Genomic DNA, 13,777 nt, shown 5'->3' on the forward strand with positions numbered 1-13,777 from the left:
AACAAGCCCAGGCAAGCTGCAGGCCTCACCCCCTGACTCCACAATTTCCCTGGAACAGAAAACAAAAGGTACCTCTCAAAGGAGGCACAACATGCTATGAATACATGAAAGGCTACAAGCGTAGATGGCAGGACATCAAGATCCAGAATGTGCTGCAGTGCACATCAAAAGGTAAGTCAAGATACAGGCAAAAGGACTGTGGAAAGAGTATTTATGTCTCTTCACATTCATACCTTTTTGAAATTTCCTTTTTGTTAGATTAAATGCTTAGAGGCTGAGAAAGTATTCTGGGAAAGCATCACTATGGATTGGTGTGCTCTTTCATGTTGTCACTTGACATCTACTTTGCCACTACCTGATACAAGATCCTAGACTTCAGCAACTATCAGTTTGATATCTCTACACACTTGTCTGGTCTCCTGTTCCTGAAACAGTGGTAGGAAGCATGTTTAGAACTGGTAACAATTTTGCACTTAGGAAGGAAGTCTTCAGAAATTGGAAACATTTTTCCACTTGTATACTTTGATTTGCAAGGAAATGAAATATAGTGATAAACACTAACAAATATCATTCAATATTTAGAGAAAAACAAACAAATGTTTGCTTGAAATTTGTAAGGCTGCACTCAAAAGGAGAGATGAAATGTTACAAGGCAACCACAGTTGTAGCTTTTAGGCCTAAATTAATTCCACCAGCAGTTAGCATTTGCTAAGTGAAAGTCATCCATCCAGAGATATCTCTACAATCAACAAAAAAATATAGACACCTACAAAAGGTAGTGAACTGAATTATCTGCTGAATTCATCTCTTTTTGACAGTGAAGGGAGCAGAGTGACTTGCCTCCCACGAACACCTGCAGCTGTGGTTGCAGTTTAGGCAGCGAGGCTGTTTCAGCCACGAGGGCTCAGCTCTGCTGTGTCTTCCATGGCCATTCATGTTTGTAGGAGCGTTTGAGCAGCTGAACAGTGAACTGGCACGGGGACTCGATGGAGATGAACATGAGGGGAAACAAAAGGTTGTTTTTCAGTTAGATATATTCCCCAATGGGTTCATGATGCAGCTGCAGGATAGTTTTACTGACAACAAAAGGAATTACACAGAGATGGGGAAAAGCAGCTAAAGGAAAGCTGAAGAAGGCACAGACTGCTTAGGTTGGCATTGTGGAGCCCCAGCTTCAAATAAGGTCAAGAATCAACAGTATAGCAGCCTTCAAGTTTTCTGATACTGATCAAAAGTATCAGAGCCCCGTTATTCTATGCACTGAGCCGCTACAAAATTTATTCTACTCGACTGAAGTGGTTTAACAATTTTAAATGGCTTTTTACCTATTGATTAGCTAATGCTACTCACACCAAACCAGTTATCCTGATCACTTCCCTATCACTGGCTGGCATAAAGGTAGCATAAAAGCATCAAGCTAGCCAACTTCATATTGTGTGCTCTGCCTAATTCAACAGATATGTGACCACATGCACATATTTCATCCAAGTCAAATTATGTCAATGCACAGATCTTGGTATTAATTACTGTGGAAACACAGCCCAAGTAACTTGAGTTAGACAGGATGAATCCAAATCTTAGTGTAGTGAGACAGTGAGACTACTCAAAGTAGCTTCAGAACCAAGGTAACATTTTAGAAAACAGAAGTTTTCTCAAAATTTTCCAGAATTTAACTTCATTGGACAAAGAAATGTCCTATAAAATTAACCTTATGAAAATTGTTACATATTAAAGTGACTTATCACATCAAGCACCGTCTGGAAACTGTTGAACCAGCAACAAATACAATGCTGTTGTTTAAAGCTCATAATAACAGCAAACAATAAGACAGACTTCGTTCTGTTCTGGTAAGTACATTAGTAGGACATTAGTATTTATTTAATAGAATAAATTTTTTTTTAAGTTTTTTTCTAATGTCTGACTACAGTACAGTTCAGTTCTGGAAAACCAGCATTTCAGTCTAACTGATTAGGCACTTTGCTCCTAGACACAGCATTGTGTCAAAGACAGACACAAAACACAGCCATGTCATAATAGGCTGCAGACCAGATAACAACCATTAATCCCTACTGTGAAAACAAAACAGTCTGCACCAGTGTATGACTGACTGAACCAATCTGCTTTGCAATCTTCCCAGAATTCTTTAATACAATAGGCAAAGCTATCTAGTATGGAAATAACCTGGTGTAAACAGAACTCAGAGATCAATTTGTCTCTTTTTTCAAGCACATAATTCAATTATACACTTAATTGTTTGCATTAGTCAAAACCACACCATGAATGAAAACATTGCTCAAGATAAATGCCCATAAAAATATGAACCAGCACTACTTTTACTGAACTGAGTTCTAGCACTTAACTGCCAAAGAAACCCCCAAACCCAAAAACTGTCACTTGGCAATGCCTACGTCTGAAGGACAACCTCCCCCCCCATAGATACACATCAGTTTAGAAAGAAAATGTTTGACTCAAATTCAAATTCACTGAAATCATCAGCAATATTACAAGACTAGATGTAGCTTAACATATCTGAAGCTGAACATTTCATGAGTTAGAACATTCCAATGAGGTGATTAAAATGTTAAGTAAGTATATATAAATCAATTTACCACATGAATGACAGTTTGAACAATTCTTTTTTTCTGAAAAAAAGTGGTACATTGACAACTGTAATATATTTCTCCCTCCAGTACCTGAAAAGACTACAAAATGCAGTCTCAATGTCACATGAAAACAAATATCAACTGAAACACATCTAGTTTCACTGCAGTCAACTTAAATAGTTTCCTAATCTGTTCACAGTAGCAGTTAAAAAAATGTGATATTTATAATCAAATTTTAAGACTTTCAAACCAAAGAACTGTAGAAGTTATGCAATTGTTAATCCCATTCTGAACTCCTCAGAAAACACTGATCTACTTGTACACAACCAGTTCTAGTTTCTTCTGAAAAACTTAAGTAGCTAAAGACATTTTATGAATATTTCTACACATGCTCCAAAAGTCTTATCTTGACTAAGAGAAGGTAGAAGTTATTTACTTGTTAGCCAAATAAATAACTGCTTCACATTAAATTTGTAAAAGCCTTAGGCAGTGATCTTTAGACTTAAGGACCAGAATGCATAATACCCGTACCTTATCATCTTGTGAACAATTTTCAAAATATCCTGTACAACAAGTCATAGCTGCAGAACATCTCACTATATCCTTCACCTCAAAACAGAATGTCTTACAAAGCTTGTTACAACTCTCATGAACTTGACTGAATTTTGACACTGAACTGATAAAAGCATCATAAAAGCAGCAAATGATGCAGTGATTAAGTCTTAATTTATAGCCAAGTCCCTAATGGAAAAGAAGGGTCAGAACTGCCTGTGTAAGCTCTCCTCCTCTCTCCTCAGCAGGGATGAGATGGCACATGCACAAATTAGCTGGGTTTAGACCTTTTGATACCATCTTTCCAAATGAGGAAAGCATTTGTGACACAATCTTCCACCAATTATGGGATGTTAACATTACTGTGTCTTATTAAGCTGAAGACTGAAAGGGTAAGAAATATCGGAAGTAGAACCTTTTCTGAATGACTTTTTTTTTTTTAAGTACAGGTTATATTATTTTGTAAATCCCTGGCAAAATATTAACATTTAACTTTTGTTAAACTAATATTTAACTATTTTTCTTATTTTTTTGTGTAAAGTACCCCTGTGATCTGCATTCAGGGGTATTTTAGGCTGAGTCAGTTTATCATCCTTTGTGACAGGAAAGCTCCGGTTGCCTTAACTCATTCTCTTAGACTTTAGGAAATCTTACCTCTCTTTTTTTTTACCTCCTGAAGCAGCAGGATATTGGAAATGAGGTGTGTTCGATGGCCTTGGTTTTCAATTCCCAGCTTTTTAAGATCAACTTCTGTAAGATGGAGTAAGTCCTGTAGCAAATGCCAGAGTAAGGAATATACTATACATAATTCAAATTGTGTATAATTTGATAATTCAAATTTCTTTCAGATGGGTTTGCTGTTTCTGGTAACATATAAATATACTTACGTTTGCTGTTATGTAGCTTATGTTATCTGAAGCCCCTTTATCATTGTAAGCTCTGTCATTGAAGGGATGAGGATTTTTTCTTTTAAAACATTAATTCATAGTCTCTCAATTTTTTCTCAAAACAAAACTGGTCAAATTAGCTGGAGAGTTTCTAAAAATAATGATTTGAGTAAAAAAACCCTAAAAACTACCCAAGAGTGCTAGTATGCTAATTGCACTTAAGCTAATGAAGGAAGATAAATCTCAGGGTGAACTGATGGGAATAATGATATTGGAAGGGAAGGTTTTGTATAATGAAGAGGATATTCATTGTAATTAGTAGATAATATGGGCTGTGACACTGTTTTGAAGAACATGAATTTCCATATAATGCATTTGGGTAATCAAACCTGAACTGTTTTCTTTTATTCCCCTTTCTCTCCACAAAATCATCACTATTTGACCTTCAAAATAACCCAAGGCATTATTTACAAATCAGTACAGAATTTCAATTTGATGCTGATTTGTAAGTATGTACAAAGCTCCATTTGAAGACAAAAACTTTCAGAAAAAATAGAAAATATAGCAAAATATATTTCTTTATATTTTCAACTGTTCTGTATTTTCACTGTAAATTAGATAAAGAGAAGCACATAGAATGTACTCCAAATTGCTACTGGCAAGTCACGTTAACTATGAGTAGCCTTTTCTAATGGAGATTTGACAGTTCAGGCCTAGGAACCTAAAATACAAAATCTGATTGATTCACTGTGTAAATAATAAGACAATTGACATAGAATTTCTACTCTGAGCCACTGTTTTTGAAATTGTAATTTAAAAACCTTTCTTTCATACTAAAACCACTGCAAAGGCATTCTTTGCTTTAGACTGAGTAGCGCTCTAATTGCTGAAAGCCTCAATTTCTCTATGTCACTAGCTAACACTGTTTTAAAAGCTGTTAGAGAACTTTAGTCATGCCTGAAAATGTCATATTAAATGTTTTTCAAATGATAACTTATATGTAACTCATGACATCAAAGTAGGGAGATGAATAATTATAACTTTCATTTTATCTCTTTCTAGCTTTTCCCAAATGCAAAAATTGGTACTAATGTTGAATTCACATTTCAGTAGAAAGGATTTTTCAGCTTTGGCAACAGTGACAGAGGATCCCACTGCTTCTCTCAAAAAACCCCCAACATCCTTCTGCCAAATGCCAAAATCAGCCTCCAAGAAAATCCACAAACAAAGGAGTACAAATGCAATATGCTCTTCAAATTTGATCAAAAAGCTTGTAGGGAGAAACACAAATAGGGTTGTTGTTAACTCCAGTACTGAACAGCAAATGCTCAGGATAACACAGTGGGAGCTTTTACAGACACATTTTGGTGAGGTTCTTTTAGCAGCTTTAAAGAACTTGCTGCATTTTGCAGTTGACAACATTCTTAATGTGGAAATTTTATTTCTCAGGTGGAACTGTGTCCCGCCTTGAAGTATTCCTTCTTCATTCAAGATCATAAGCACGTTCTTGTCTGGCTTCAGAATTGGCTAGAGCAGTTGACTGAAACCCAAGAACTCTGTCTACTACTGCCCTGAATTTACTACTTAGAAAAAAATAATTTAAGTCAAGAAAGTGTTCATCACTGTCCTCCTCAGCAAAATGGATATAATCATACCTTCTACTGCAGAGATAAAAACCCAGTGTAAATAGTTATTAGTAATTACTTTTAAAAGTAGAAGACATCAAAGGCAATTATTAAGACTTTCAAGAACTTAGAAGCTTGGTTCAACATGGTTCTTAAGCACATGTCTACTATTAAGCAGGTTGGTGTCTGAAGTCAAGCTAGTCAGGCATTTTCTCAAATTAAAGTTTTGTTTCAGAAAAATATGAAGTTTGGCTGAGGAACTAAGAGATCATAGAAGCTTGTAATCTACAGATATTGCAGAACTGAAATTCTGACTCATGACCTTGAAATTGAAAATAGTCCATTGTATCCAGAATGATGCACTAAGTCTATTTTTAAGTTTTGCACTTCAGCAAAAACTTCTTACAGGCAGCTTTCAGGCTCTGTAAGCTGTAAACTGTCTGTGTTGCAGCATTTTTCTTTGTTTGTTGGTTGTTGTAACAGCTGTCTTCTGTGTTACAACAGTAGTGTCAATCACACAAACATTTTCCAATGACTTGCTGATTGAATCAATTTGGAAAAGTAAAAAATGCTTTTTCTATTCTTTTTATTTTATTTCTATTTTATTTTTATTTTTATTTATTTTATTTATTTTATTTCTATTCTATTCTTTTTAGAATAGAAAAAAGTTCTTTTTCTATTTGAGACATATTTTACTCACATTTAAAATCCTTTTCTTTTTATTTTGCATGGATTATGACATTACCACGACACTCACTAAGAACTCTGGCATACAAGCAGCACAGATATAAGGCAGAAGACAATTTTAAGTAAATTTTAGTGCCACTTCATGAAACATTGATTATTTCATTTGTTTAAAAGTGAATCCAAGGATATTTTGAATTGATGATACTATTCAGTTGTATTTTTCACATTTACTTTCTGAATGGGGAATGCAGAGAGGAAGAAATAAAACATGTCAAAGCAGCATTTAAGTGATGCTATTGTATGTAAATGTCAATAAATTTTTACATGGATGATGGAAAGTGAAAACATAAAATGGACAATAAAGAGGAGATTTTGATCGAGTAAGAACTATGGGAAAAGGGCTTCCTAAGAATTTCTAAATAATTTTCTAGGGATCTTCAAGATTACAAATGTCAGATCCTTCTGTAATGTGGTATTTGCTCAGTAGAGATGATTATTTTTAAGTCACATAGAATCCCTTTACCTGTAAACAACTTTATATAAAAACTGGCACATAAGTTTATATTTTATCTACTTCTGAATTTTAAGACATTTATTTGTTAGTTTTTGCAGAACAAAGGTTATCTATGTGGTGAGCATGTCCATTGTAACAATTTGAGACAGCCAAGACTAAATAGGACAAGCAGCATTATAAACACTACAGCAGCATTATATATATATATGTAAAAGTAAAATGTTCCTTTTATCTAGCCCACCAGTGACTCTATTTCTCTGTGACTTTTAGCACACAGTTGCAGGAGACATTGCTTTTATTTTCTTCCTTTCTCAAGACAAACTATCTGTCTTTAAGTTTTTTTTGCTCCACCATCATATCACAGAACATTAACCATTTGTACTACATCACCTTGCTTAACAGTTTCTCAAGAGTTTTATTGAAAGAGGACAATTCTTACCTCTATGCCATCATATTGTTCAAAGAGCGTGCAATATTCTGCAAGACCAAGCTGGCTTAGCCAGTTAGAAATGGGTAGATACTTCATTATCTATTCCCTCGCAATGGTTATAACTCTGAAAAACAAAAATTACAAATAACATTGCTTAGGAGCAAACCCAGAAAGCACTTCATAACATGCAAGTTTCACTGTTGTGCCCAAAGAGATTACCTCTTACCACGCAGCCAAGAAAGTGTTAGTTATCTATGCATTAAGATTTTTACATTTAGTTCATTATCATCCTTGTACAAGCAGGGAATGTTGAAGACTATATTTTGTTTAGCTCTCATAGCTGAATTAATCTGTTAGAAGATGAATCAACAGAGTCACTCAGTACTGTAGTATCAATTAAAATATACTCAGCCTTTGTATTCAACAAGAATACAAAGTACCTCAACCCACTCAGTCAGTGATAATGCCACTCTTCTTACACGTATGACACATATGACAATATGCATTAAATGAAGAGGAATAGCAAATGCAGTAGTGTTTTCTGTAGGAATATGAAAGATGTGAACCAAACTGCATTCTCTGTAAGACAGTCAAAATGACTAAGATTCTGTGGTGGGTGTTTGTCCAAGATGGGACAAACAAAATAGCTAAAGTCAACCTATTATGGAGTATTCCTAAGAAAAAAGGAACGGAGAGTTTTTTACAGTTTGCTCTCCATCATGTCATCTGAATTTGAGTTATCTGTAAATAAAAATACTTTTTTGTTACTTTTTCCCAGTTGCTAAAATGAAATAAAAGATAGACATTAAGATGGACACATGACAGACGTCAGAAGATAAACGACAGACACACAAAATATTCTCCCAATATCTCTGCTTTATGTAAGTGGTTATGCAAGATCTACATAGACAAATACTTAAGCTTCCAAGAATTGCTGAGTTTCTGAAGAGATTTCCATGTGCAAGTTTGAACATATCCTAAATCAATTCAAGGATGCCCAATTCTTAATCTGTAACTTGCGATCTGAACATTTCCTATCAGAACACTGATGCCAGAGGCAGGAAATGCTCATGTTCAGACACCTAGTGACTTTAATTGTACATTTTTTATATTTTATTTGTTGCTGAAGATTTTCCTCTCATCTATACTGCAGGAAAAGTACTTGCTCATTAGCTCTGTATAAACCAACAGAAATTATGACTTTTCAGTTACAGACCACTTGTTCGAAGACATCTGCCTACTCTGAATGCACAAGAAGCTGCCCAAAGGCTGACATGTAATGGTCAGAAAAGAGAGTTGCTTTCTGTCAGATAGGAAAAGCCATCTAGCATTTTCATTATTCTTGGAACGCTAGAAAAGTGTTGAGGCTTTTTTTTTTTTAAAATACGAATTGCAAACCTAAAACTAAAGTTCTGCAGAAAGGTAGGCCACAGTAGCAGTATTACCTGTATTAAAGTACAATACATTCCTAGAAATATTTTGAAAGCATTTCAGTTAAAACAACTACTGTTAGTAATATACACAATGTTTTGGACCAGACATTGTTTTGGAAGCCTCTATGAATTTTGCCTTGGTGCTCAACTTTGGAAACAAGTAAAAATGGTTACACTTCAGAGAGACATACACCATTACACTGGGAAAGCTGGAATTCTGGAATTCGTCACTTCATGATCTATTAAAGAACAAACCTGTTAATTTGCAAATCACATTGTGAAATCCTTCTATTGTCCACTGGAAGACTCTGATCTATTATTTGCTTTATTGCAGGTTTTTTATTATTGTGAAAATATTGCAGGCTATGGATGAGGAGTAAGCATCTAAAGAATGGTGGTATTACAGTAACTAAGAGCATCTTGTGGAGTAACATTGACCAGAAAATCTCAACGTTTAATTGACACACCACAAAAGAATTTCCTTGAGGAATGTGAAAGCCACAGAGAACATTCTTATGTGAGGCGAGGACAAGCTCAGCCACTGACGTCTTTCATTTATTGGCTTGCTTTAAACAGGTACTTTCAGATTGCAAGATGGTCAGCATGAAAGGCGTATGATGCTCAGAGAGATAAAAGGAGAAACACAGCTACTTGGTTAGAACATAAGTAAAGCCATGGACAAATAAGTCTTTTTTGGTTCATACATTTTAAAGTAAAAGACTTGAAATTTGTTGTGTAAAGGAACTTGTTTTCAAAACTGACAAGTTCACTAAGAATATATATTTTAAGACTACAAATTTTGTATTTCGTTGTGAATACTGAAATTCCATGTTCGTATAAGACAATTAAAAAAAATATCTACAGGAATTGGTGGAGAGTCATCACATTTATCATTCCAGAACAAAGAGAAATTCTGCACTAAGCATGAAAGGAATCCCAGAATTTCCACAGAGCAACATTCTCTTTAACAATACGGTGATAAACAGTGGCTGTCTAATCTTACTTGGCCAGCTGCATTTGCTCTGTTATTAATTTATACCAAATGAAAAAAAACAACAACAAAGAAAACCAAATTAAAATAACAATACCCCCCCTCCTCTAAACCCCCATACAAAACAAGCTTCAACTGCAAGCAGAAAATGATACCCTTATATGACAGGATACTAAGAGGTACAAGATGCATTGGTTTCAAATGGACCGCAATTACACCCTAGAGTGGGATTATTTCATGGCATACTTTTATGAGCTATTAACTCTTTGTTAACACTGTGTAGATTTATCCCTTTTGTTTTATTGAAATGAATAAATGAAATGAAATTGAAATGAATATTTTTTAATGAAAAATCTGTTCCTTCAGCTGAAGGTAGAAAAAAAAAATAATTCTCCTTTCTCTCACAAATTAACTAATTGCATTTCTGATCTTTCCACTAATGGTAGTTTTGGTGAAGAAAGGTAACAGAAACATTAATTCAAACAACTCTTATTTAATCAATATTACACTGTTAATTGGATGCAGAGTACAGCCTAGTGGTCAGGACTCAAGATATAGCCTGATCAAGGTTAAGAGTAAAATGGAGTTACAAAATACACTGTAAAAAAGCACTGAATATACCATTATGAGAACTGGTTGTAAGCAGGAGTTTCCTATTATTCTTCTACTTTTATGCCACTTGTTTTTATCTCTGAAAATAGGATTAACTTTTGCTTAAGGCAGGTAATGCCAACATTTTTTAAGATCCAAAACATGGTTATAAACACACTGGCAAGGTGTGTGGCAAATGCTGGGCACGTATTTTTTTCCCATATCCTTCCTTTCCAGAGGAAAGAAGGAAACAAAAACATAAATAACAGCATATATTGGAGGGCAATACAAGACCTCTGTTCTATTTGTCCATTCTAAACACTGTCAATTCCTGTACATCTCAGGAGCTGCAAAAAGACATCGTCGTAGGTTTAGTCAGGTCACCAGATTTTTATGGGATACAACCACTATTGCACCATGACTTACTTCTATTTATTCAGTTAGACTTCTTCTGTTATTACTTAATTAAGCTCAAGAGTGAAGCTATTCTGGAATCCTTATGTGGAAGGTCTTACACTACTACCCCCATAATTTATACAATTTCAGGGAGTTTTACATAAAAATAAGCAATCTGAATCCAACCTAAGTTTGTATCATTCTGATTCTGACCACCAGCTGTTCAGAGGCTTTTATGAAGCTAAGTTGCTGCTAAAAAGTTATCAAATGAGTAATAATGGGAGGTTCCTAACGTGGCTCTCTGATCTACTGAACTTCGTTTTTCCTTTCAGAGTGCTTTTCTGCATTATCTTAAACATGCTCACAGCTGCAGTCATACATATGGGGGCATATCTGATGCAAAGGCACAGAGGAAGGTGTTCTATATGTGATACCCAAGAGGTTTAACATCTTTTTTCTTTCGCTTTAGAAAGCAGCATATAAAATATATGCAGCTTTAGGCCAGTTGTGGGAAGAGGTACAATAAGCAGTCTGGGCACAGAGACAGAGTTAGGGAATTGCCCATGTGCTGGAAGTCCTTTAAGCATACCAAGTTGATATATTCTTAAACAGTCCCCTTCTCTTAATGAAAGGATAGGCTTGATTAAGGTCTCTCTCTCTTTATGCCATGGGAGTCTATGCAAAAGCTACATTGCTGAAAAGTAACCCAAACATACATCTTACTAGAATCATATTTCATGATTTGATGAAAAGAGATAAAGACTGGAAAACAGTAGGAGAAACAAAGCAAAGCTGTAGCTCCAAGTATACCTTTATCTTGCAACACTAGAGTGGCAAACAGATCAAAGGAAGCACTTAAATCCAAGCAGTAACATTATTACATTGAATTTAAAATACAAATAAAAGAATGTCCCACTGGAACTTCTAAACCATCATATTTAAAAATCATAATCACTATTTGTAACAGAAGCGTTAAACAAAAAAGAACTAAAAAAAAATCCTAAGAGTGTGTATATGAGATTTAACTTTTACACTTCTTGCCTCTTTCTTGGACTTTTGAGACATTTCATTTCAAGGTTTTCCCTTAACTGTATTAAAACATGATTTAAACCTCTGAAATTCTCAAGTTATCATAAGATTTTATGGAAAACATGACATTGAAAATAAATTGTAATCTCTAGGAAATGCACTGATTTTTTGCCCTAAATGCAAATAACAAATATAAATTTGCTTGTAGGATATGACAAGCTGCAACCATCCTTTCATATTTATATTGATATCAATTAGCAGTTTCTGTACTACAAGCTAGGTAGATGTAGATGAACTTTACAGATATTTCACAATGTCACTACAGGTAATCGCATTTTCATCAAATGACCTAAAGCACAAGTCTGATAATCTTACAGGGTAAGGATATGATGATAACTCCTCCTAGTGGAAACACATCTGACACAACAAAATTCAGAAAAATACAGATTTCCTAGGTATCACACTAGGTTTATGCTGGTATTAGTTAGCTCTGCATTTTTTCTACCCTTTACTGATTTAAACTAGTCTCATCCAGCTTTTCAGTACTACAGAAAAACATCTATGGGCTTTTAAGGAAGATGAAAATCATTTCACTTAAAAGCTTGCTGTTACACTGGCATAACATGGTTTATTTAGACACATAGATGAGAACCAGGTTTCAAATTAATTACGTGTCACCACCACCTCTTAAAACTTTGTGTGAGACTGCTGTGATGTAAAGTAACTTACATTTATCATGAACAATGAAGTTCTGCTGATTTACTGGTGCTGGAAGTACAGCTCTCTGTGGCTCCTTTTTGTTTCCTCTTTCACTCGTACTTGGTTTCTACTGTGCCAGGAATGATTTCCATGTGAATGAATCCCCTACATTTATCTGAATAGACTACTCTCTTCAACCAATTCCATCTCCAAGGCTCAAACTGTCACAGACATTACACATGCTGTTCAGCCTGAACCTAGAGGAGTGGATTTTACAAGAATAGCTCAGAGCAGACAGAGCTAGTAGGAATATGCCGAATCATGTCATATGCTGAACAGACTATCAATACTTTCATTCATTTATTTTAGTCCCTGATTTGCTTCACATTTCCTTGTTCAACTTGTTTTAAGCTATTATACTCAAAATATTTTTGGTAAAATTTTGACAAATTGCTGTGAAGGACATAAAGATACCGAATTCTTTGAAAAGAAACCCTTAGCATAAATATTGTTAGCAATCTAGTTACTGAAGTGATACTTCTGACATGGATTTTTACGTCAATCCAACATTTAGCAAATCTGTTGAAGACTACAGAGAAACAAATACACAACATTACTCAACTAGTATATGCTGTTCTGGCCAATGTTTATGTAAAGATAAATAGTCTACAAAGTACTGATCAGGACTTAAATACGTACTAACTCAGCAACCACACAGCAGATTTTCATTCCAGACATTTCACAAATAATACCACAAACACTGAGCTCCTTTATCCTTATGTCAGACTTCAAATCAGGTATTTTCAGTTGGTGGGTAGTCAATAATTAGCATCAGTAGCTTACTAGAAACAACTAAGACAGTGGTTCATCATTCTTTATGTGCTGCTTATGAAAGGCATAGACTAACCACCCCTTATTTACTTTCCTTACATACAGGAGTGCAACTTTCTCCATTTCATAACATTAATATGTTTTTAATTATTAAGCCAAAGCTCAAAACCAGGATGAACTACCAGCAGCTGGGGTGACATGCTGAGGTAATAAATATCCCTGTATACTTCTATAAGCATAAACTTGTCCTAGGAAGGGACTAATACACTGTTGGGCCGATTAACGCAAACGTTCTTGCATTTCACTTGCAGTAGGGATGTGGCACAAAGCTGCTCCACCAGTACAAATTAGTTCAAAGAATTTTGAAAGTGTCACTTTGCTCTTGCAGATTTCAACAATACCTGACCCAGCATATTCCCTAACTCCATCACTATACCCAGACTACTTTGTTCATTCTCCCACAACTGGCCTAGAGTTAAAATGAAGTGTACTGTGCGTGTTTTTTGATT

The 13,777-nt window shown here is 35.0% G+C and overlaps 1 protein-coding gene across 5 annotated transcripts in view; it reads right to left on the reverse strand.

Moving 5' to 3' along the window:
- The window catches only part of BCAR3 (BCAR3 adaptor protein, NSP family member), a 91,952-nt gene that overhangs the window by 62,427 nt on the left and 15,748 nt on the right, over positions 1-13,777 (reverse strand). For 2 of the 5 annotated variants that reach the window (XM_032696727.1, XM_032696728.1), the window contains 2 exons: positions 7,308-7,422; positions 3,810-3,924 (listed from right to left, as the gene is read on the reverse strand). The exons of 1 other annotated variant lie outside the window; for it this stretch is intronic. In XM_032696727.1, coding sequence (XP_032552618.1) covers positions 3,810-3,924; positions 7,308-7,394 — 202 coding nt within the window. In that variant the 5' untranslated portion in view covers positions 7,395-7,422. Of the gene's footprint in view, positions 1-3,809; positions 3,925-7,307; positions 7,423-12,467; positions 12,482-13,777 lie in introns of those variants that run through there. 2 more of the 5 variants (XM_032696729.1, XM_032696732.1) reach the window with 2 other exon arrangements.

This window comes from Chiroxiphia lanceolata, chromosome 9, assembly GCF_009829145.1.
Source record: "Chiroxiphia lanceolata isolate bChiLan1 chromosome 9, bChiLan1.pri, whole genome shotgun sequence".
In the NCBI taxonomy this organism is placed as follows: Eukaryota; Metazoa; Chordata; class Aves; order Passeriformes; family Pipridae; genus Chiroxiphia; species Chiroxiphia lanceolata.